Raw genomic sequence first — 24,702 nt, 5'->3', positions numbered from 1 at the left:
TTTTTTTTTTTTTTTTTATATTGGCAAAATTTCTATTACGTCAAAATCTACTCCTGAAAAATGACACAGACATTCTTAGGCCTTGTTTTTTTCCTCAGCTTTATTTCAACAGGTGTGGACAGGCTTTAGTTAAGCATGGAATGGTGACAATGACAGTCCTCTCTCTCAATGTGAGTAAGTTATGCTCCTCTAAAGACACGTTCACTGACACCTGCAGTAGTAGACAGAAGGCGATTAAAGACAAGTATTAGTCTGAGAAAACGTCCTCAGCCATTTTCATGTGCAAAGACATTTCATCAAGTAATTAGTCAAAAGACTTTATTTGAATCCTATGTTTGCATGAAATACTATATTACAAGCTTTTTACAACTTAAAAATAGATTAATAACTATCACTACCATATCTATGTACTTGTAAATACAACATTTTATTTATTTTATTACAAATCCCGTACCGACATGTTAATCTGTAAATGTAAGGCAGAACAACAGAGAGAGAGAGAGAGAGAGAGAGAGAGAGAGAAAAACAGTTCACACCTGCCCATCTAATCTACACTCCATTTTTGAATAATTCTGAATAGATCAGAAATGCAGTCTATTCTCTGGAAAATAAACAATCGTACAAACAGGAAGATCGAACGATATGACACTGAACAAGCTGTGGATAAACTGTTATCAGTGGCAGCTTATATGGGTAGACTGACTGCAAACATCACTAGATGAACATGACTGATAATGAAATGACTAGTTACCATATTCATGCAGTAATACTGTATAGTATAAGACAACCGTTCCAGAACCCTTGGTCATCTAAACAGCAGATGCACGGTTTAAAAACAGAAAAAAATTAAAGCAATTTTGTGGTTTACATGCAAATTTAGCCAGCGTTTATATTATAGACCGAGTTCATACATTGTTAAAATGCACCAAGGCGCCATGTGGTCAAGGCCTGCATTCAGCCAGATCACAAACAGTGCAAGCAGCATAGCCGTGCCGTTCTGTAACGGGAAAAGCCAGCATTAACAACGCGCCACAAAGTACGAGGATTATTGCAGGACGACAACTCCAAACTTGAAAAAAAAATCCCATAGACCATCTTTAGAATAAATGACCTACTGGTTTCCCAAAGGAGGATGTGTTACGACTGAACAGTGGCGCCCCCAGGAAATATTAATAGGGGTGGCCAAAGGAGGCCACAGTAAATCTTGGGGTGGCACATCAAAATAAAGGAAAAAAATAAGGATTTGCTATATATAAAAATAAAATATCTCTCTGTGATTTCTGGGATTTTATCGATAACGATAATTAGACAATATTTTACTGAGTGTGTTATTGTGCTGATATCTTATTTCTAATTTTACTGACAGCTGACTCCTAATTTTTTTAGTTTTACCTTATTTTTTTTCTAAAAGTGTGCAGCATCTTTTAGGTCAGATACTTGCATTTGGGCTGTTACCAAGCAAATGCAATCAGTATCAACCAAATTGATCTTTGCAATGCAGAGGAAACAGAGGCTGCATCTTAAGTGCCATTTAGATGTTTTTACACTGTTTAATGCAGCTCTGTGGGACATTAAATACTTTAACCTGCCGTTACACATGAATAAATAATGTTCTGATATTTTATACATAAAACATTGAAATCTGCTGTTTGAAATTATATTTAAAAAAAAGAAAAGGTACCTTAAATGAGAAACTTAAAACCTCCAGTAGGTGGCAGCGAATCACTGATAATAAGTGAGTCATTGCGATTGAACCGAATCATTTAAACGGTTGATTTATTCAGGAACAAAACACGATCTAGTCACTAGTTTAGACCATCACCTAATGTAAGCGCGCACACTGTGTTTTGTTTGGATGGGGAAGGGCAGCTACTCTGATGGCGCTAATTTACAATCTTTTTTGGTGGCTGCAGCCGGTGCTGCATTTTTTTCACTTATCAAACTACTGTGAATTTACATTCTGCATTTAAATTAAGTTCCCACTGCAAATCATCCTAGCCGTGGCCACCCCTTGGGGGCGCCCCTGCGACTGAAGGAGCTGATTTATTAATGGCAGAGCATCTGTTGGCACTTTTGGACCTTTCGTTCACAAACTTACCGGAGGGTAATGAAGCCCAACAAACCCCCTGAGAGAACTTAAAGATAATGGCTGTTCCCTGAAAGGGGCACAACCAGGACAAAAGACAAAAACATCTAAATCGAACACTTTTTTACAGTTAGGCTCACACTCAGATGCTTTCTGCTCTGAGTGATTATTCACAGTGCATAACATGGGGTAGTGGATGAGAGGAAAAACAAACAACAAAACACTGAACATGTTGCCTGACGTAGTAGTTAAGACATTTTCCAGGGACATGCTTTCCGCTTCCCATCTCAAGTGCTGAGCTTTACCTACATACAGGTTCTGAAAGTCAGTGCACATCCAACCAAATGTGCAGTGCTACCTAGATACAAGGGAAAATAATTAAATATAGTTAACCGTTATTGATGATGGAATGCAATACTTTCCTTTATTTCACTCTTTTCTGAGCGAAGACAACCTTCTGCACCAGGCTAAGGTGATACAATGGAGCTTGCTTGAATGTAGAGGAATGTTATCCGATGGGCGAATGGCTGTTAATAAGGTGCAGGCTTTGTGTCTTTAGATGTGCATGTGAGATTGTCTGTTTATGAGCGTATGGGTCTGTGTGAAGAACCCTCGTCGCCGATGCAATCCAAGCGACTGGTCACAGTGTTTACCTCCCAACAGGCGGCAAAGGAGGGGCTCCTCTCATTACTGTCGAACAAACAAAGAAATGTATGAGTCCAAGAACAAAAATCACTCTTGATATGGTACCAAAACCAAATCATAGCCATCAGACAAAAGCATTCAGCAGGTGTGTGATCAAGCTACTAGGGGTGTAAATCGGCACTGGTTTCACAATTAGCCGAAGGTAAAGTGCACACTCATTGTTTGCCTGGTGCTCGTGTTCTCGATGTTTCTGCGCAGATACCCGCGATCCTGAAGGCCGACGAGAGCCCCAGAGCGGTCATGCTTCACGCCGGGGTTAACGACACCACGCTGCGGCAGACGGAGACGCTGAAGAGGGACTTCAGCAGCCTGATCAAGACGGTTTGCAGCACGACGCCAGCGGCGACGATTATCGTGTCAGGACCACTGTCCACGTATCGACGAGGACACGAAAAGTTCAGTAGACTTGTTGCTTGAAATGAATGGTTATTGTCATGGTGTAAAGAACAGAAACTGCTATTTGTTAATAACTGGAATCTTTTCTGGGAGCGTCCTAGGCTGTTTCGCGCTGATGGATTACACCCCAGCAGAGTCGGAGCGGAGCTTCTCTCTGACAACATCTCCAGGACACTTCGCTCCATGTGACTAGTAAGACAATTCTCAGATAACTATTATGATGATTTTTGTTCCACCCGCTTAAATGCTAAAAGTACTTGCACTGTAAAACCTATTAAGACTGTGTCTGTTCCCCGAATAGTGATGTCAAAATATAAATTTAATGTAGGATCTAGAAAAAATCTTATCGTGATTAAACCAGAAACATGTAAAGTAAATGAACAAAAACAATTTTTAAAGTTTGGGCTCATAAATATTAATCACTCACACCTAGGGCTGGGATAAACGATTATTTTTTAAACTATTAATCTAGCGATTATTTTTTCGATGCATCGATTAATCTAACGATTAATTTTTTCAGACCAATTCGAATTCGATTATCTATAATTGACTACTAACAATTTATACATGTTGATTTACATATCTGAATGAAAAAAACATGAATTCCTTAACATTGCAATATATGTTTATTTCTCTTAAAATTACAAAATAAAAGACTAAGAATGCATTACTTTGCACTTGTATAGAGATAGCATTCAATAAAACCTTAAAGCCTTGAAAACACAGCTTACTGAAACAAGCTTACAGAACACATAGGGCCTAGTTTACAAAAAAAAGTTCTTCTTTCAGATGAAAATAACAACTTGATGTCTAGCATTCAATAAAAAAGCTCACCCAAAATACTTGTTTAGAGCAATTTAAAGAATACAGTAACCAATGTAAACTTGAGGGCTTTAAGCTAATACAGAGAGTGCTTTTCCAAAAAAAAAAAAAAAAAAAAAATTAACAATGGAGCCAGCAGCCTGTCATAGAGACAAAACAAAATCTCTGAATGCTCTACGTGAAACTTTGCCGTTCCGCCCTTTTTCTATCATGTCTAATGATTTTGGTTAATATGCACGAGGGAGAGAGAGAGAGAGCAAGACAGCGCTCGTGTAGTTTGAAGACTGAGTACGCGAGCGCGCGTTAAACTTTGTTTCGCCCTTTTTCTATAGTGTTTAATGATTTTGATTAATATGTACAAGGGAGAGAGAGAGCAAGAAGCGCTCGTGTTGTTTGAAGACTGTTAGTGCGCGCGCAGCCGGGGCTGTCTCTCGTACGAGCCTGACAGTCATTGTATTCTACATCACTCATCGATCAAATAAGGCTTTGACAGCTGCCAAAAAAAAAGATCAATGCAAAAAAAAACTGGATTGGTTATATAACGTTGGACAGAATGTTGATCCGGCCATCGCGTATATTCAGCGCGCATAAGGTAAACGTTTTGCAAACGTTTTTAGAGAAATAAAAACAGGTCGACGAATCGATGCGCATTTTTTGCGTCGACGTCATCGATGACCTCGACGCGTTGTCCCAGCCCTACTCACACTCAAAGCAGTTATTGTAAATGAAATGATCACAGATAATAGTTTTGATGTACTCCGCTTGACTGAAACCTGGCTAAAACCAAATGATTATTTTGGTCTAAACGAGTCTACTCCACCAAACTACTGTTATAAGCATGAGCCCCGTCAGACTGGTCGTGGCGGAGGTGTTGCAACAATATATAGTGATATTCTCAATGTCACCCAGAAAACATGATACAGGTTTAACTCTTTTTAAATACTTCTGCTAAATGTTACACTGTCAGACATGCAAAAGAAATCTAATGCATCTCTTGCTCTGGCTACTGTGTATAGACCACCAGGGCCATATACAGAATTCCTAAAAGAATTTGCAGATTTCCTCTCAGACCTTCTGGTTACAGTTGAAAAGGCGCTAATCATGGGAGATTTTAATATTCACGTTGATAATACAAATGATACATTAGGACTTGCGTTTACTGACCTAATAAACTCTTTTGGAGTCAAGCAAAATGTCACCGGGCCCACTCATCGTTTTAATCATACACTAGATTTAATTATATCTCATGGAATCGATCTTACTGCTATAGATATAGTACCTCAAAGTGATGATATTACAGACCATTTCCTTATATCGTACATGCTGCATATCACTGATATTAACTATATCTCTCAGCGTTACCGTCTGGGCAGAACTATTGTTTCAGCCAACAAAGACAGATTTGCAAATAACCTGCCTGATCTATCTCAACTGGTATTTGTACCCAAAAATACACATGAATTAGACGAAATGACTGACAACATGGGCACTATTTTCTCTAATACATTAGAAGCTGTTGCCCCCATGAAATTGAAAAAGGTTAGAGGAAAAACGTACCGTGCCATGGTATAACACTAATACTCACACTCTCAAGAAAGTAGCTCGTAGTCTTGAAAGCAAATGGAGAAAAACTAACTTGGAAGTTTTTAGAATTGCATGGAAATACAGTATGTCCAGCTATGGACAGGCTTTAAAAACTGCTAGGGCAGAGCGTATCCACAAACTCATAGAAAATAACCAAAACAATCCAAGGTTTTTATTTAGCACAGTGGCTAAATTAACAAATTACCAGAAGCCACCTGATTCAAATATTCCACCAACGATAAATAGTAATGACTTTATGAATTTCTTCACTGATAAAATAGATTAGAAATACAATAGCGAATGTAGATTCTACAGCGTCTAACACTTCCGTTTCATCCATCACACCCAAAGATAAACTGCAGTACTTTACAAATAAAGGACAGGAAGAGCTAAATAAACTTAGCACTGTATCTAAACCAACAACATGTTTATTAGATCCTGTACCCACTAAATTACTGAAAGAGTTGTTACCTGTAGCCAAAGAACTGCTTCTCAATATCATTAACTCGTCGTTATCTTTAGGTAACGTCCCAAAACCATTCAAGCTGGTGGTTATTAAGCCTCTTATTAAGAAACCAAAACTAGATCCTAGTGAGCTGGCAAATTATAGGCCTATTTCAAATCTTCCATTTATGTCTAAAATTTTTGAAAAAAGTTGTGTCTGCTCAATTGAGCACCTTCCTGCAAACAAACGATCTGTATGAAGAATTTCAGTCAGGTTTCAGGCCCCACCATAGCACAGAAACTGCACTTGTTAAAATTACAAATGACCTGTTTCTTGCGTCAGATCAAGGCTGCATCTCATTTCTAGTTTTACTTGATCTTTGTGCAGCGTTCGACACCATAGGGCATGACATACTCATAGATCGAATACAAAACTATACAGGTATTCAAGGGCAGGCTCTAAGATGGTTTAGATCCTACCTGTCCGATCGCTACCATTTTGTTTACTTAAATGGGGAGTCATCTCATTTATCATCAGTAAAATATGGAGTGCCACAAGGATCCGTCCTAGGTCTCCTTCTATTTTCAATATACATGTTGCCCCTTGGTAATATTATTTGAAAACACGGAATTAGCTTCCACCATTTTGCTGATGATACTCCACTATATAACTCAACAAGACCAGATGAAACCTCTAAATTATCTAAGCTAACAGAGCGTGTTTAAAAATGTAAAAGATTGGATGACCAATAATTTTCTCAAATTAAATTCAGATAAGACAGAGATGTAAAAGATTGGATGACCAATAATTTTCTCAAATTAAATTCAGATAAGACAGAGATATTAATTATTGGACCAAAACACTACACAAAATCTTGTAGATTACAATCTGCAACTAGACGGATGTAGTGTTACTTCCTCTACAGTCAAAAATCTGGGTGTTATATTAGAGCGCAACTTCTTCAAACAGCATTCTTCCATCTTAGAAACATCGCCAAGCTATGAAATGTGTTACCCTTTTTCTGATGCAGAAAAGCTAGTTCATGCATTCATGACCTCTAGACTGGACTATTGTAATGCACTTCTAGGTGGTTGTCCTGCTTCTTCAATAAACAAGGTAAAGGTAGTCCAAAATGCACCGGATAGAGTCCTTACAAGGTCAAGAAAATATGATCATATTACCCCAATTTTACAGTCTCTGCACTGGCTACCTATTAAGTTCTGTATCAGTTACAAATTATCATTACTATACTATAAGGCCCTAAATGGTTTAGCTCCTGCGTACCTAACTAGCCTTCTACCACGCTACAACCCATCACACACCCTAAGGTCACAAAACGCTGGACTTTTGGTCGTTCCTAGGATAGCAAAGTCCACTAAAGGAGGTAGAGCTTTTTTACATTTGGCTCCCAAACTCTGGAATAGCCTTCCTGATAATGTTCGGGCTTCAGACACACTCTCTCTGTTTAAATCTAGATTAAAAACGCATCTCTTTCGACAAGCATTTGAATAATGTATCTTAAATTGTTTGTATCTGATCAAATGTGCATTCTTATTCTTTAGCTTGGGTTAAACTAATTAATTTTACTTTGTTGGAACAGCAGCTATGCTAATGATGTGTCTAATTGTTTCTATGTTTTGCCACGGGATTTACAGAACACCTGAGAAGAGATGATGCTGACCCTCAGAGGACCTCAGATGATGCTAACCCTGAATCAACAAACAGAACTAACACTTTTTTTTTTTTGTGATTGTTGCGGGCAAAAATCCTTGATTTTGCGGAATGTTTTCTTAAAAAAATGCGATGGAATATGCGGGATATTTTTTGCAATTTTATGCGATGAAATTGTGTGAACTAGCAAAAATTGCGGTTTGATGAAAAAGAGAAAGAAAGGTGATTCCACCAACACCTTTTCTCACTAGGCTACTACCTTGATGTAAAGAGTAATTTCTTATTACTTCCTATGATAAGTGAACATACTAAATCACAGAATATTTAAGTTGCAATCTCTTACTGCAACGTAAATTATTTTATAAACTACTAATATAATTACAACTGTAAGTTTTTGGTACAGTCTGTAAGAAAAAAAGTGCAATCTTACAACTGTAAAGTTGCATCAACTTCTGAATGAAACTACAACAGTGTTAATAACCTAGTGAGAAGGGGGTGTTGGGGAAATCACCTTTTTTTTTCTCTATTTCATCACACCGCAGTTTCAATATAATTTGGCTCCATTGTTATTTAACAAATCGGGAAACTGCTTTGCACGTTTTTTTGTGCTTATTTTTTGTTGTCAAATAAGAATGATTTGTGCGCTTCAAGTTTCACCTGGTTTTTTGGTTTTTCTACAAATCCTGTCATATGTGCACAGACTGACAGTCACCACTTATAAGCTATTAATAAATATTGTAGAAATTTTTCTGTAAAGTTGCTTTGTAACAATTTGTATTGTAAAAAGCGCTATACAAATAAACTTGAATTGAATTATCATGTCAACGATTCAATTCAATATCACGGTTATATCAAATTTATTTTGTGCATTTTTGTTAAATTATATAAACAGGCTACTTTTAAAAATAATTACGTTAAATTAAATAATTAATTATTGTTAAGAATTAGACAAAGTAATATAGCTTTGAAACATACAAGCAAATATAAAGAAATGAAGGTGAGAAAAGACGATTACAAGGGATAAACAAAAAGCACTTTCAGTATAACAGTGTTTTTAAGAATACAAAAGTTTACAGACAAACATAGTAATGGTTTTTTCTTTTTTCCTTAGCATTAATGTTCATAAACAGTGGCAGCTTTAATAGACTGCATTCACACTAATGCACAGATCCGTTTACACATATCGGTTGTTTTGTCGTGTTCTGAATACATAACTGACTGTTTACACACTATTTTCGAATCATAAAAGTATTCAGAGATGCAAGTGCATTTAAATGCAGCCGCAAGCTTCAGGACAAACAAACACGAAGCGTCGAGCATCTAATACCTACTGCATTCCAAAAGGCAGAAATTAAAGCGTATCTAAAGTAAAAAAATAAAATGCAGCGAGTGGAACTCTGTGGTTATTCTGTGCAATGAAGCCACTGCAACAGTCTCCATATGTGGGGAAAATGCCAAGCACAGATGTAAAACTGGAGTGTATATTTAATACTCACGTGACAAGCGTGTATACGAATTACGTCAATAGGCTATAATTGATTGTGGTCTATTACTGCACTGATGAAGAATCGTCCATGTATGCATCGCAATGCACTGATTAATTTTGACACCCCTAAAACCTACTGAAGATGAAAAGCATGCAGCAGTTCTCTTTACACAAGCTCCTGAAAGCATACGAGTGATCAAAGGAGGCTTTGTGCTCACTGTCAGATGCATTACATGCATTTGTTGAAGCTTGTGGTTTTTCTGAACAAAACTGCTAGATTGAAATGTTAATTTCTTGGGACTTACCTCTGTTAGCTTTGCTTGGGTATATCTTAGTGAAGTGTCTATACTCTTCTGGAGGAGGGAAGTCATCCAGAGGATGAAAAGAATACTTGGACTCAAAATCATCTGATGGAAGAGACAAATAAAAAAAATGTGTATAGCATTTTTAAAATATACTTTATTCAGCAGGACACATTACATTGATCAAAAGTGACAGGGAAGACATTTATCATGATGTTTGAACTAAATCTATCGGTTTCCACAAAAAATATTAAACAGCACGACTGTTTTCAACATTGATAATAAATGTTTCTTGAGCAGCAAATCGGCATATTAGAATGATTTCTGAAGGATCATTTGACACTCAAGGTTTAAATTAAAATAAATTCACAATACTACTGTTTATACTCTGGATAAGAATGTCTGCTAAATGCTTAAAAATGTATAAAATGCCAATATTTTGCAACACCACATAATTACATTATTGATGATCTAAGAAAGGGTGAGCACATGCCTAATAATGCCACTAGATTGTCTAAAAATACATTGAGGCAAATTATTTAGAGCAATTATCTTGTTAGCATCATCATACACTAAATATGCAGTGACTCAGTAACAGCTGCAACTGCGGATGCCTGTCAACTCATTTTATGAGTAACTTGTTTTTATACGAAAATTAATCTGAATATTTCTAGATTTATAACTTATAACTTTATATATATTTTGCACAATACCAGGGCCCAAGAATAAAGACGGGCCACTGTGAGTGTGTTTCTGTAATTCACATGACAAAGCCATCTCTTGCGCAAGGAGATGAATGCAGAGCCAACGCTTAAATTTGGAGAAAAAATCCTCCTCTCTATATGAACGGAGGATGATAAAATGAGGATGTGAGGACAGGTGCAGGGTGAGAGTGAGCATGAAGGACTCACCTACAAAGGAACGGGAAATGGAAGTGTGTCCATTGCGGATGGGCGGGGGAGGGGGCGGGGGTCCGGCTGGTGTGCGGGAGGGGGGAGGAGGGGGCTTGCCTCGGCTTGGGACATCCGAGCTAGTGCCATGAGTCCGGTGAGGAGGAGGCGGCGGCGGAGGAGCATCCCGACCATTTCGTGATGGCTGCCCAGGAACTGGAGGAGCTAGTTAAAGAAAGATACATTTATGTTGAAACAACCAGCAAATAACTAAAAGACAAACATCAATAGATAAATCATTTAAAATTATATTTCTCATGCACCACAGTTCAACTCGATATGACAGCTTTGAGTGAGGTTTAATCTGGGGTTGACATGCCCCATCCAACTTTTTTGATATTATGACGAAGTTATGTGAATAAATGCTTACATTTCGATCCATTCCTTACACAAATATAATCATGACTCAGAATAAAAGGGCCTTATTGTTATAATCTATATCTATAGTGATTTTGTGGTGTCCTGTAAGGAAACGGAGAGATGTGATTACAATGACAGATGTATGAAAAACAGAAGCTTCAAAATTCTACTTATGTGTTAAACATAAGTTAAATAATAAATATTGACTGTTTTTCAATTCCAAGAATGCAAAGAACAGACTTGAGTTCTCGTGGAGCTTTCTTAGAAGAATGAAGTAGGAAGGACGTGAGAACACAGAACACACCTGTATGAGTACTGAGACGTGCTGCATTCTTGCTTAACTGAACGTATAATCACAGCATGAGCAGCAGCCAGTGAACCATAAACATTACAAACATGTCATCATAACCTATTAAAACAATTCAAACATTTATAAATAATATTTATATGCCATATAATTCTATATCGTTTTATTTTACAACATTACACAAATTGAGAAACGGAATCATTTATTCTGAAGCAGTCTCATCAGTGCTCTATCAGGTATCACTTTTTTTACTTTTTGATATTTGCCTTAAATTGATTGCTGTTACACTTTTTAACTCTATGAAGGTAGGACAATATTTTCCTAAACTGATTAAATGTACATGTCTTTATTTACGTAGAATTCTTACATGTGATCAATATATTACATTAGAATAAGACGACACTGTATGGTTGTTACTATTCAAATGAAATCAGTATCAACTAACTCCATCTGTCCAAATGCATAAAATATTATGTGAAGAGTGGGGCTCTCGCTCCGTTCCCACGGTTTTCGGCCTCGCCCCACTCATCACATATTGTTATTAGATTAATGTTTTACTTTACTGACAGACAAATATGAAATGTTGTAAAAATGCAATGATACTTTAAAATATGAAATGAATTTTCATTGATTCAACCGATCGTTTAAAACCTGTTAACTGTCACCCGTCCACTCTGTGTGACGCCTACATTTACTTCACTATATTACAATTAAATCTAATCTAATCTTGACAAACTATACATTGTTGGAAAGGTCTAAGACTCCCAAATATATATTCTTCCAATGTTTTTTGTTACAAATTATGTAGGAAAAGTAATCGATTAATTTATGACAAGAGTGCACCCTCAAAAAACTAAATTATAACTGGACTTCTTTGTTGCCTTTTTCTCTATCACATTTTAGAAATCATCAAAAATTATATATCGACTGAAAACTTAAAATTGCTAAATTCATCCTTTAAAACCCATTTTAAAATCAGACATTGCATTATCACATAAATGGTACATCAATATCATGTTAGAAAATATTTTCATTCATGAAGTATAAAAATGTAAGTTTGGATCGTGCACTACAAAGTCAATGTTCAAAAATTTGAGTGACAGTTAAGGGGTTAAACGGCTGATTCATTCAATAAATGAAGCAAGTAACCATTTTTTTTAAAAGGCTCACTGAATAATTGACTCGTTCAAAAATTAATAATTCTCCGGAGTCTGAACTGAGGCGACCTTGATACTGTTTATACGTTATCCATTATTAGTCATGGTTTACACTGAAAGTAATAAAATCATAATCATTCCCGCCAAAGTTTCAGTGCAGCCCTATTTATTGTTTGTTATTCAAATTTTGATCAGGTTACTTGTCCGGTCAGGCAAGTAAAATTCTCTTTCACTTGCCCCTTTACAAAATCCACTTGTCCCAGACAAGCGTTAATGTCAAGACCTGTGTGTGTGTGTGTGTGTGTGTGTGTGACGTACATATATATTTATTTATTAATACTTTTACTCCACAAAGTTGCATTGAATCAAACAATCAAAAGTGAAAGTAAAGGCATTTGTAGTGCTACAAAAGATTTAGATTTCAAATAAATGCTGTTCTGCTGAAATGCTGCTCCATTTAAGTTGTAATAATATTTCACAACATTTATATTTTTACTTCTCTATTTCCGAGAGTAGTGTAGTAAAAAAAACAAAAAAACAATTGTAAATTATATAAATGTCACAGACAATAGAGCTCACCTGCTCCTCGTCCCGGGGGCTCTCGTGCTGGAGGAGGGGGTCTGGCGGCCTGCGGGGTGGGTGATGGTGGTGGAGGCGGCGCATGTCCACGTGTCGGTGTGTGTCCACCTGCTGAAGGCTTCTTGCTGAGCGAGTTGTGTCTCTGGGGCAGTTGGGGGGAATCCTCATTCACAGGACTGGAGGGGCCATTGGAAACCCCTGACTGCTGACGGTATGGGGGCGGCGGCGGGGCCAGGGAGGAAGAGGAGGATGAAGACGAGCGGCTGCTCGCAGGTGACGGAGGTGGTTTCACAGGTGGAGGTGGTGCGTTTTCACGCACCAGCGCTGGAGAAGGTCCTCGCTGCCCTGGAGTTGGCGGAAGTGGCTTTTCGCGATTGTACAAGGGCGCATTGGCTTTCTGCGATGGAGCAGGAGGAGCATTTCCACGCCGAGACATGGGGGGTGGTGGAGGTGGGGCAGAAGAGCTGTGCTTCATGCCTGTAGACGGGCTGCTTCCTCCACCAGGGGAACGGGAGAGATCAGGCAGGGACGGTCTCTGGGAACGGCCAGACTCTGGAGAGGCCTGCTGAGAGGGACTGTCGGGGTCATCGTGGCTGCCGGCTGGGCGAGGTGCAGCAGAACGAGTGCCGGGAGGGTGCAATGCAGACCGGCCTGCTGCACCATCTGCAACACAACCGGTTCATATCTGAGAAACACTGGCACAATAATTAAATATCAATCATATTTTTAGAAAACGGATTAGTACAGAATGAATAAGAACATATTTGAAAAAACTAAGTATGAAATCTACACATTCTTAAAAGTAAAGGTTGTTTTTTGGCATCTATGGTTCGATGAAGAACCTTTAAGATCCATGGTATCTTTCCATTCCACAAAAGGTTCCATGATTTGTACATGCACAAAATAGAAAGGAATAAAGTTTTCCCCGGTAACGGCTGTACAAAAAGCAGCACTGAGCTCACAAACGCTGCTTTATCAGGTATGACATACAAGATTAAACATTTTCTGAAGACAGCTGGTTTTCTTTCAGACGTATTGTGATATAAAACACATGTGCCGCATTTTTATTTTGAAACGTGCAGTGCTCATGTTTACTCAACAAAGTCAAAGCCTTTTGGGAAATGTATTTGTTGAGGTCAGTTTTAATATCCATGTATAGGAAACACATCCCACGGCATAATAACCTGGGTCAAATTCAGTCTAGTTTTTTGAGCATATTGAGCACAACAGAGGGTGTTAAGACAATTACATATTTGGATTAACTATTCCTTTGCGATATGGACAAAAAAAAAAAAAAAAAAAAACTATCGCAATTTCTTTGATCAATTTTGATTTTATTGTGATTTTATGACAATTTCGATTAATCGCACAGCCCTATTGAGAACCACCACTTTAAATAGACAACATTTTTAATTATCACCACACCTCCTACAGATCGTAATTTTGGGACGCCACCCTGAAATAGCCCTCCCACTGGCTGGACCACGGCAGAAGACCCTCCACTGCTGGACACGCCTCCGCCACTTCCTTTCGGCTCTGAAAAAAAAAAAAAAAAAATTCAGTGATATCCCACATTTGCTGACCTATCAATTTCATGCAATTCTCATGAGTCCTCCACTTACTCTCAATCAAAGGTGCACTCCTGTCATTGACAACGCCAACTTTCTTCAGCTTGGTCCCTTTGCAGATATCAGAGAGCAATGCCCCTCTGCCCTTCGTTTCATCTCGGCTCAGCTTGGGAGGGGTTGTGTTTGCCTGTGGATAAATAGTGTGTTCCTTTATTTGTTCAGGTCAAGTTTTCACAGAGGCATTTGAAGTTTGCATTGAGCATGCTGTGAATATTTTCGAGGTGAGGTTTTGCAGTTCCTAATAAAGTTACCTGCCAAAGAGAGAGTACTTACCTGGCTAAGGGTGGGAGGAGGGGGAGGGGGAGGAATGGGCATCTTGGATCTCTGTCCGGTGTTTACAGCTAAGAGTATTGGACAATTAAAACTTTGTGAAGACGGTCACCTATAGAAACAGAAAATAATTGTCAATCAAACTGATTACATACATATAAAATGTGTGTTTGCATTTAGGTTTACTCGAATAAACTAGGCATAATTTCCCCATGAAACATGCAGTAAGAACAGTAAAACCCTAAAATATTATTACAGCTGTTTTCTATTTAAATATATTTTAAAATGTATTTTATTCATGTGATGCTTCGGCTCAACGAGCGTTTCTTTATATTATCAATGTTGAAAACATTTGTGCTGCTTCATATTTTTGTGGAAACTGATAATTTTTTATTTTCCTGATTCAAAGAAAGTTAATTAGAATATCATTTATTCGAAACTTTTGTATCATTATAAGTGCCTTTACTGTCAATTTTGGAAAGTGAAAGTTTTTGGAAAGTGGTGCACATATATTATCCAAGTTCCAAACAGACAACCCAGATGTCTGTCATTACAAACAAGCAGTCACTGATCCATATTCTTCAGCATTTAATTATAATCCAATTATTTAATAAGATAACAAGCTGACAACGACACACATCTGTTACATCTGACAGCTCATGACTTTAACTTAACAGAGTATTATCAGTATTTCTTTCTCTCAAAAAAAAAAAAAAAAACAGAATGGAAACTACAATTGTTATAACTGTAAAACATATAAATGTGAATGGGACATTCGCATTTTTGATGCCTGTGATGACTAGAATAAACGAAGCAGATGATACACAATAAATGAGTGTAGTTACTTTGGTAACTCAAATGAAACTGGATTAATTTGGATGTAAACAACACGGCCTGCAGACTACGACCGTTTGACCCGTATAACTTTAACTTACTCTTTTCAACTCATTTCGCTGACGACAAAATCATTAATCATTGCTCATCAGATGACTGTGAAATGTATGTCTCGTGTTTTATTTCCACATTCATTTGTATTTTGAATTAGCTCGAATTTAGCCTTAGCTAAGCTTGTCCTCGCGCTGGGCAGGTGCGTCTATCACGTCAACACCTGCCGACGGTGCGTGGAAAAAAAGATCCTTCGGACAAACCTGACATAACGTGTTTATGTAATGAAGTAATACAATGTTTGTGCCTACTTTTCCCCCACAATGTCCGATGTTTTCGCAAACCGGGTTCCCTTCAGACATGATATCGCGCGTCAATCGCCGTGATTCGCTGATGCTCCGCCGTTCAAACCGGAAATTACGTCACTGTACGTTTTGGTGTGATAATGTTTTATTATTTTAAAAGAGCCATCTTTATTACATTATTGCACACAGAGCTGCGAAAATCTGAGTGCTTGGGATTATAATGTTTGGGTTTCTATTTTTGCTATAATCCTTGCTTAACTCGTACTATTTTTCGCAACAAAAAATATACATATTTATTATTATATATTATTATATTGAATTTCCAGTTTTTAGACCTTGTGAACATGGTAATTTTTGGTGGTAAATCACATTTACACATGATGCAAAAAAAAAAAAAGAAAAGAAAAGAAAAGAAGTAAGCCCTCCTTTATATCGTAATGGTTTTGTGAGAATGTTTTGTTTCAAATGCTTCAAAATCTGATTATTCGCAGATAATTAAATGTAGCCATATTATAATCTTACCAACATCATGTCACTGAAACTGATGTCCACACAAAATGCGTGCATGATAACTAGTTTTGCTTCGCCTAATAAAGTATTACCAAAATATCCCCTAATCTCAAATGCAGACTCTCGTTTATATTTCATTCAAGCAATGCTATTTTATGATACTGAGGAAGAAATAAAACAGCAAGTGTCCTAAATACCAGAAATGCCCAATGTTGACACGTGGTGGTGCTATAAGATGTACTATTTTGATTTGCATGCCTTATTACAGTCATATGTGCTTTAACTGCAAGTAAACAACTGCACATTGTCTGTGGTATTACATCAGCTTACTTACTATGCGTCACATGCGTACTATGCTTTCTTAGCATCTAGGCTCGACTATTAAAAAACAACTTCCACAACATAAAATTTAGGTTACATTATGTGTGTGATAAAAGGGTTCAGCAAGTAAAACTTGCCATATAAGCCTTAGGCTGGAGTGTCAGTAGATTATTTGGTAATCTTAGCAAATAATTTACTTTTTGAACTGACTTTTATATATTACAACTGCTTCAACGAAACAGTAAATGCAAGCCTGGATAAGTGGGTCATTTATTGTATGAAGATGGTATCCGTACATGACGCTCAGTGTTTCAACCTCTAACCCTCTGGCTAAATGTGCTTAACACAAATGCTCGTTCAACGAGTCAATGAAATGATAACACAAAAACTTTTTATATAAAGTGCTAGTAAATTTATGATTGTAGGTGCTTCACCTTGAATAAAAGTCAAGGAGCTGAGACAGTTAATATAATTCAGTTTATTTATTTGAAAACAAACAAAAACCACTGTCAAACTAAAATGATCAGTAAAAATGCATATTCACTGTTACTTGCATGTTCTTTTTGTTTTTTTCTTGCAGGTGGGCATGTTGAAATAATTTACTTTATGATGACAGCATCATCAGTGAATATGCAGAAAAATCACAGATCTCTCTATGGCATGAAAGATCCCACGTAACTGACCAAATTATCCTGTTTCTCAGACTGAGCTGTGTATCAATAGGACAACTGCAACATACTTGCTTAAAAGTAAAAGAATAGTTGACCCCAAAATAAATATTTGCTGACATATTCACATAACCTCAGGCCATCGAAAATGTAGATGAGCTAGTTTCCTCATCAGAACAGATTCTGAGAAATTCAGCATTACGTCACTTGCTCACCAATGAGTGAATGGGTGCCGTCAGAATGAGAGTCCAAACAGATGATAAAAACATAATAATAATTCGCAAGTTATTCACATAAATCCATAATAATACTTCCTCCAGTGACTATCCTTTGTTGCCCTCTCACATCAAAATCCACTAAAAGATTTATTTATAACTGTTTGGGCTGTAACCAGTGCTTGATCTGTGCATATTTCTCTCCTGATTCAGACAAGCTTTTTTTTTTTACTCGAGAAAACAATATTATGGATCTTGGATTTGTATTTTAGCTGGAAGCAATGGACTTAAGGTAATGTCTTGATGGATTAGTTTCTTACAAACTTGCAGGTTTTCACTTCACAAGATATTCATTGCTGGACTGGAGAGATGTGGATCAATTATTGAGATGTTTTGGACTCTCATTCTGACGGCACCCATTCACTGCAGAGGATCCATTGTTGAGCAAGTTATGCAATGCCACATTTCTCAAAATCTGTTCAGATGAACAAACAAACTGTTGGCCTGAGGGTGAATAAATATTCAGCAAATTTTAATTTTTGTTTGATACTAACACCATTGCTTTTAAATAGTTGAGCATAACTGGGGCAACTGTACCAGAATAGTCTTCATCAATATAACTACTATTACTTTTGGCACATACATGTTCCTTATATACTGAACAGATGCAGGCAGATTTGCAATCATGAAGCTAAATTATAGTTACAGTTAATGAATGATGCTTGACAATTACTGCAGTTTCATCAATCAGCAATCACACGTCACACCGATTGCAAAGCCTTTCAAATGCATGTGTAAGATCCCTTGCATCATAATCAGTCATGACCACAAAATTCAGCATGTCATTCAAAACACATTTATATCTGTCTATATACAATGATGTAAAACAATATAGTTTTTGTATAAAAAAATATTTAAAGTCTAAGGAATGTTATATAAAGAGGACATGAGAGTAAACAAGTAAAGGATAATGTAGTCGACCAGTCATAATAGTACAATAATTTGACCAATCAGAATAAAGTGTTCCAGAGAGCTGTAATAATAATAATAATGGGGTTGTTTTGTATTGAAAGTCTAGCTGGAAACTATTAAGGGGTGAAAAGCAATCACTATAATGCTAATCATTCCTTTGTAAAACAGTACACTGTGTTCAGTCTTAATGAACATCAACATATCTAGAGCGTAATCAGAATTGGAAAACGAACTATTGTGCAAAATAACATAAAAAAAAATCTCATTCAGGATAATGACATCATGTTCCTTATGAAATGTTCCCTATTACAGTAATAGCACTGAAAGAAAAACAAATGGTCATTTTATAGACTCATTGTATACTGGTTTTCTCTAAAATATACTACAAAAGTGGCCAATCATTGTATTTAGCAATGTTGACATGCTTGCAAACCTTTGAATCCTACAATTAATTTTGGATTTACAATGTTGTTGCATGATAGCAGTGTCGTTAAAAAATACAGCTAATTTATAATAGAAAATAAACTGGCCTATAGGCAACTGTATTTGAACACTTGTGTGTGCTTGTTGAGATTTTAATTTCAGAACCACTGGCATCGATATTTTATTGGTTTATTAGGAATTTGTGTCCAAATACTTTTGTATATTATAGCTGTGAGTAATGTGCACAGATCTGTCATCCATCAATGCCTGCTAGAAAGTCTTTACATGAAATCATATGCAACAAACCTTCTCTTCCAACTGAATATCAGTTTGTCTCATAAACACAATAAAATAAAATAAAGCAACAGAAGAAATCCTGCCCTTGACCTGTTAGAAGAGGTTTGCAGTACCAGAAAAAAGGCAGGAGAACATATCAATGTCAACAAATGTCGTCTTATAATAATGAGATTATGAAAATACAAATGAGTGTCTGTTTTTAGATGTAGGTTTTGTTGTTGCTTTTGTTTGTTTTCTACTCGGTAGCAATGCCTCAGAGCCACAAATACACAGAACGCAAAGGAAAACGAACCCTCGTGTGGCCGAGCCGCTAGCTAGCTATGCTACATTTCTAGGACGGAGTTGTCTGGACATCTTTGGACAAACAATGTAAAGTACAAAATGTACATGTTATGATCACATGCTTATCGCGTCACCACACTTTTAGGCTTTGTCACTCTGTTAGTAGCACAAGATAACAAGATGAGTTAGGCAGTGCTTAGAGTCCACGTCACAAACAGACCGGTGGTGAACTAAAGCAAGTCGTGGGTTTTCTTCTTCTTTCATTCCAGCACTGCACAGTTCAAGCCCTGCTCCATGATTTTTTTTTTATTTTACTTCTTTTTGCAGGGAACAAACTGGTTTGAAGTCTCCATCTTCATCATCCACTTCATTTGACCTGAAGACTGAGAGGAACATCTTTGTTGTGATTTTTTTTCTTTATTCAGGAATCAAATGTTGAGAAAATAAACATCTTAAGAACGAGATAATCCACCACTAGAGACTCTGAATTAGACGCCGGGGAAGCGTGTGCAAGCTAACCTGCTGGCAGTGTTGTTAAAGAGGATTTGGGTACACCTGTCGAGGGTCATAGGTCATTTCTGGCATGTATTGCTCATGGAGCTCAGCGTCCAGCGGGAGGCCATCCATGGGTAAATCAGAGTAACCGTATGGAGGGTAAACTACATCCAGATCTGAGAGAGAGAGAGAGAGAGAGAGAGAGAGAGGGCGAGAGAGACAGAGAGAGAGAGAGAGAGAGAGAGAGAGAGAGAGAGGGAGAGAGAGAGGGAGAGAGAGAGAGAGGGGGAGAGAGATTCAAGTTACAGTAATTATGTGCAAACAAAATATTTCAATTGTTTTTGTCTTCATTTTTTTAATTATGAAATAATAATTATGTGTGTATACAAAGATTTATGAAATATTACATATATATATATATATATATATATATATATATATATATATATATATACATACATACATACATACATACATACATATATATATATATATATATATATATATATATATATATATATATATATATATATATATATATATATATATATATATATATATATATATATATATATGTGTGAAGAGTTCAGATGCAAAAGCCTCTAAATGCCATCTGAAATTTTAATCTAAAATTAGGATTTTTATCAGGCTCCTATATTTATGTTCAGTTATTGCACTTTAATAGCCTGGAAAAGGACCTGCACGTTGCAATTAAAGTATAATGACTCAACCTAAGCATAGAAGCTTGATAAATATCCTAATTTTAGATGAAAATTTCAGATGGCACTTAGAGGCTTTTGCATCTGAACTCATACATATATAATATTTTGTATATTTTATAAATTATATATATATATATATATATATATATATATATATATATATATATATATATAGATATATATATATATATATATATAGATATATATATAGATATATATATATATGAATATTTTAATTACACTAATATTAAATATAATATTTAATTAATATTTTGCTTATAATATACTACATTTATGATAGTAAATACATTAACTATACAGTTAGTTAACATCACCATGTAATCTATACAAAGATATAGTGTAATTTTGTATTTGTTATATAGGTTTGGTCAGATCATAGGATTAATAAATTTGGATATTTTTCAACGTGTTGTTTTTAAATGGTAATATTTAAATTATCATGTTAAATTGACAGTCTTATTAATTAAATAATTTCAAGGTAATTTAAAATGATTATTGTTAGATTTAATTATTCATTGAACATCATATTTGCTGCCTATTTAACGAAAGCACGAAGTTGCTTGAGGTGATTTTGTTCAGTAATGAAATGTGCAGAATTAAAGCAGAGTGTCTGAAGCTCCTCTCACCATGGTAAAATCAGTGTACACTGTGTGCACAGCATCATTGCCTTTATTAATCACTTCACTGATGGATACAACTTTGAGCAAGGAAAAAAAAACAGTAAACAAAAAATAGTTTCAGCAATTTCACATGATGGAGGACCCTTGACACTGATGGAGGGCTGGTGACTGAGGGGGATTTCAGATGAATAAATTCAATGAATCCCACTGTCACACTTGTTAATTCACCAACATTCACACATTCACACACACACACACACACACACACACACACATACACCCCTGAGACCAGAGCAGAAACGCCTGAAGAATCAGATAAAAAAACATGCTCATCCTCAAACTTCACACACCATATTTGTAACCATACATAAAAAATTATGTTTGTTTTGTGCAAGACAAAATATTACAGCTGTATTATTTTCAGTAGATTTTTGTAGACAGTCCAAATTCTGCAGGGAATAATTGGGAAGTGAAAAATGTAGCAAAGTCAGACTTAAGGTGATGAACTGTAGCAGTTTTTTATTATTTAATTTAGCGTGTACAATAATTTATTATATAATCATTCCATGAAACAGTCTGTTCATTATTCATCATAAAACAATAATTAATTGAACATAATTATTCTTACACTCTCATTCTGAATTAGTTTTCCCTATGGATGTATTTACTGTAGACTTTCATTGCTAGTCTTTTGTTTCTTTTTTCTTTTACAAACTGTGGGGTGTTCTTCACATATTTTATGGCTGAACTGAAATAATCGCATAACAGGAACAAACAGGGTGATCTGGTTTCAGTGGGTTGTTTTTTCGACGAACGAGTGAACAGCACATTGCATACTTAATGTTCCCTCTCTGAGGAACACAGCATTCTTTCAGTTCGTGGGACGGACTGACAACAACACAATCAAACTGCTCCTGCGCTTGATAAATGTGAATTCAATGACTGTCTCTCTTTATCTTTTCGTCTTTGACCCCTCTCTCACACGCATATGCACGCCATAACTCATTTGTCATGTGGCATTTTATTTGAACGCTCTTCGCTCTAATGCAGCGAGATGTGCCAGATAAATAGGCAATTTGTGGTGGTGTTGCGTACTAAAGCAGAAGGATAGTGAGTGAATGTGCTGGGCTCTCAACTCACCATCTGGTATATATCCAGGGTCGAGTGGCATGGCGGCGTGTGCCTGAAAGAATATAAAGGCAAACTTTTTCATTAAAAGTTTCTTTCATATAGAACAAGGATAAGATATATATATATATATATATATATATATATATATATTACAAATATATGTAACCAGCAGCAAATCAGCTTATGAGAATGATTTCTGAATGATCATGTGACACTGAAGACTGGAGTAATGATGCAGATAATTCATTCATTCATTTAAATGTATTTTTGATCAAATAAATGCATCCTTGGTGAGCGAAAATCTTGTGTCGTTGTGTGTTTGCTTTAGCGGCTTTCTTAAAAGCATTGGTTTACTGTAGACTTACTCTTTAATTCACTCTTGCCATTTTAAATCTGCATGACTTTCTTTCTTCTTTCGAACACTTAAGGAGAAATGAACAGAATGTCTGAGCTGCTCTGGTCTATACAATGAAAGTGAATGAGTATTTGGGCATATCAAGCTCTAAGTAAGCCACAAAAGAAGCATAAACGTGGTTCATATGACTCTACACTGACACTATATTTCAAGACTTCTGTTTTGTGTGTGAGAATCAGACTGAAATTGAAGTTGTTATTCACAGAAAATCTTGCCTGACTGCTGTGGTCACCATGCATTCACTTTCATTTGGACATATATGCCTCTTTTATGTGTACGTCTCCTATCCTTCTCATTTACAATTATTTTAAGTAATACACAATGGACCCAAAAAGTACTTCAAACCTTTTGGACACAAGAACATTTAAATGTCATTGCATTAAAAAAAAATTTCATCTGGACACATGACGTTTCTCTGATAACTAACATCACTTTTCTGAGCCATTTTTCCCGATATACATACCGAAAAATGGCAATGCAATAAAACAAATGCACCCTCTTTTTCACATCAGGGTTGAATAGCCAACTCGGTTTGCATGAACTTTTAATAATTGAAAGGTCTATCGTCACTTGTGCCGTTTCAATGTAATTATTTCCTTACGATTGCTAAAATTTGACACGGCATACATAATTCGAAATGATCTCATTAATAATAATGTGCACTAATCTGACACTGTGCTAGAGGGCTGTGTGACTCCTGAATAAATATATTCACCATTTCCCAGGCCGCAGGGTCATGTTTGAAGAGGGAATGAGTGAGCTCCACCGACACACGCTTCCTGTAGTCTGAACTCTTGTCCTCAGAGATGCGGAAGAGAACGGCCGCAGCATACGTGGCTGAGGAACAGAGAATGATTACAACCTGATTATTTGATACATGATATGATACATATTATTATGGATGCATATAACTATTATATTTATGTCATTTATATAATGCACCAAATATATTCACTTAATAAATGTGGAAAGAAAATTAATACACACATTGATAATAATTCTATAATACAATCAAGGTAAAAAAAATGAAAGTAAAGACTTTGTTACAAAAGATTTATATTTTAAATAAATGCTGTTGTTTTTTTAATTGCATTACATAATGCAATGCACAAATCACCTGTCCTTAAATGTCACACCAAATCAATTGAAGTGTAATCAAGTGATGTGCTGTATCACATCTCAGTCAGATGGACTTCTTATATATATACAAAGACTGTTTTTGCTCAGATTAGGCTGTACTATTATCCAAATGTATTCCTGAAAGTGAAAAATTTCAGCTTGTGAGACTAAAAGCCATTTTACACGTTATGTGCGAAAGTGTCAAGCTGAAGATTCACTTGCAAACTTGTGTGGTCTCTTGTGTGTTCGGCTCCTTTTCTATATTGAAGTGTATCACTAAAGTCAACGTAACAGCATGCTGCATCTCTGACAGTGTTTGTCTACAACAGACTGTCATTGTCAGTGTTGGTGGTTTATGAAAGCTGCTGGTGTGTTACTGTAAACAGAAGAACTCAAGGATTTCAGTTTTCTGTATCAGTTTACAGTATTTCCATTGGGAGTGTGATGCAAAATTCAGAGGAAAGGTTTGCACAGTTTCAAATGGATGTACAAACTATGATCTGTCCAATGGCACATGGCTCTTTTCTGTGTTTTAACAACATGGAGTGACACT

The 24,702-nt window shown here is 36.4% G+C and overlaps 2 protein-coding genes across 4 annotated transcripts in view; both read right to left on the bottom strand.

Annotated features, from left to right (window-relative positions):
• Positions 1–81: 81 nt before the first annotated feature.
• On the bottom strand, positions 82–16,059 carry LOC113119813 (WAS/WASL-interacting protein family member 2-like). Of its 2 annotated transcripts, XR_003294521.1 has the most exons (9): positions 15,945–16,059; positions 14,752–14,860; positions 14,473–14,605; positions 14,276–14,386; positions 12,851–13,513; positions 10,409–10,612; positions 9,501–9,602; positions 752–2,776; positions 82–211 (listed from the first exon to the last, which is right to left on the bottom strand). XR_003294521.1 is itself a non-coding variant. In XM_026289481.1 (8 exons), the coding sequence occupies exons 2-8, from the start codon at positions 14,791–14,793 to the stop codon at positions 2,736–2,738; spliced, it is 1,296 nt and encodes a 431-aa protein (XP_026145266.1). In that variant the 5' UTR covers positions 14,794–14,860; positions 15,945–16,059; the 3' UTR covers positions 83–2,735. The 2 variants fall into 2 exon arrangements, 1 of the variants encoding a protein (XP_026145266.1); XM_026289481.1 differs by having other exon boundaries at positions 83–2,776.
• A 3,836-nt stretch (positions 16,060–19,895) lies between these two features.
• Positions 19,896–24,702, bottom strand: part of LOC113119812 (junction plakoglobin-like) — a 63,469-nt gene continuing 58,662 nt past the window's right edge. For both annotated transcript variants that reach the window (XM_026289479.1, XM_026289480.1), the window contains exons 13-16: positions 23,746–23,867; positions 22,625–22,667; positions 20,146–20,297; positions 19,896–20,009 (exon numbers count right to left, since the gene is read on the bottom strand). In XM_026289479.1, the coding sequence (XP_026145264.1) occupies positions 20,161–20,297; positions 22,625–22,667; positions 23,746–23,867 (302 nt within the window). In that variant the 3' untranslated portion in view covers positions 19,896–20,009; positions 20,146–20,160. The remainder of the gene's footprint in view (positions 20,010–20,145; positions 20,298–22,624; positions 22,668–23,745; positions 23,868–24,702) is intronic.

The sequence above is a fragment of the Carassius auratus genome, chromosome 19, assembly GCF_003368295.1.
Source record: "Carassius auratus strain Wakin chromosome 19, ASM336829v1, whole genome shotgun sequence".
In the NCBI taxonomy this organism is placed as follows: domain Eukaryota; kingdom Metazoa; phylum Chordata; class Actinopteri; order Cypriniformes; family Cyprinidae; genus Carassius; species Carassius auratus.
The sequence above is the reverse complement of the archived record's forward strand: the minus strand, read 5'-3'. Positions and strand labels throughout refer to the sequence as shown.

What these genes read in the sequence shown, in the direction of transcription:
- LOC113119813 (XM_026289481.1), bottom strand. Translation starts at nt 14,793, where the DNA reads ATGCCCATTCCTCCCCCTCCCCCTCCTCCCACCCTTAGCCAG. An exon ending in AAAATTACGATCTGTAGGAG is followed by an intron (nt 13,514 to 14,275) that starts GTGTGGTGATAA and finishes GTTGTGTTGCAG; the next exon opens with ATGGTGCAGCAGGCCGGTCT. An exon ending in GCCCCCGGGACGAGGAGCAG is followed by an intron (nt 10,613 to 12,850) that starts GTGAGCTCTATT and finishes TTCTTTAACTAG; the next exon opens with CTCCTCCAGTTCCTGGGCAG.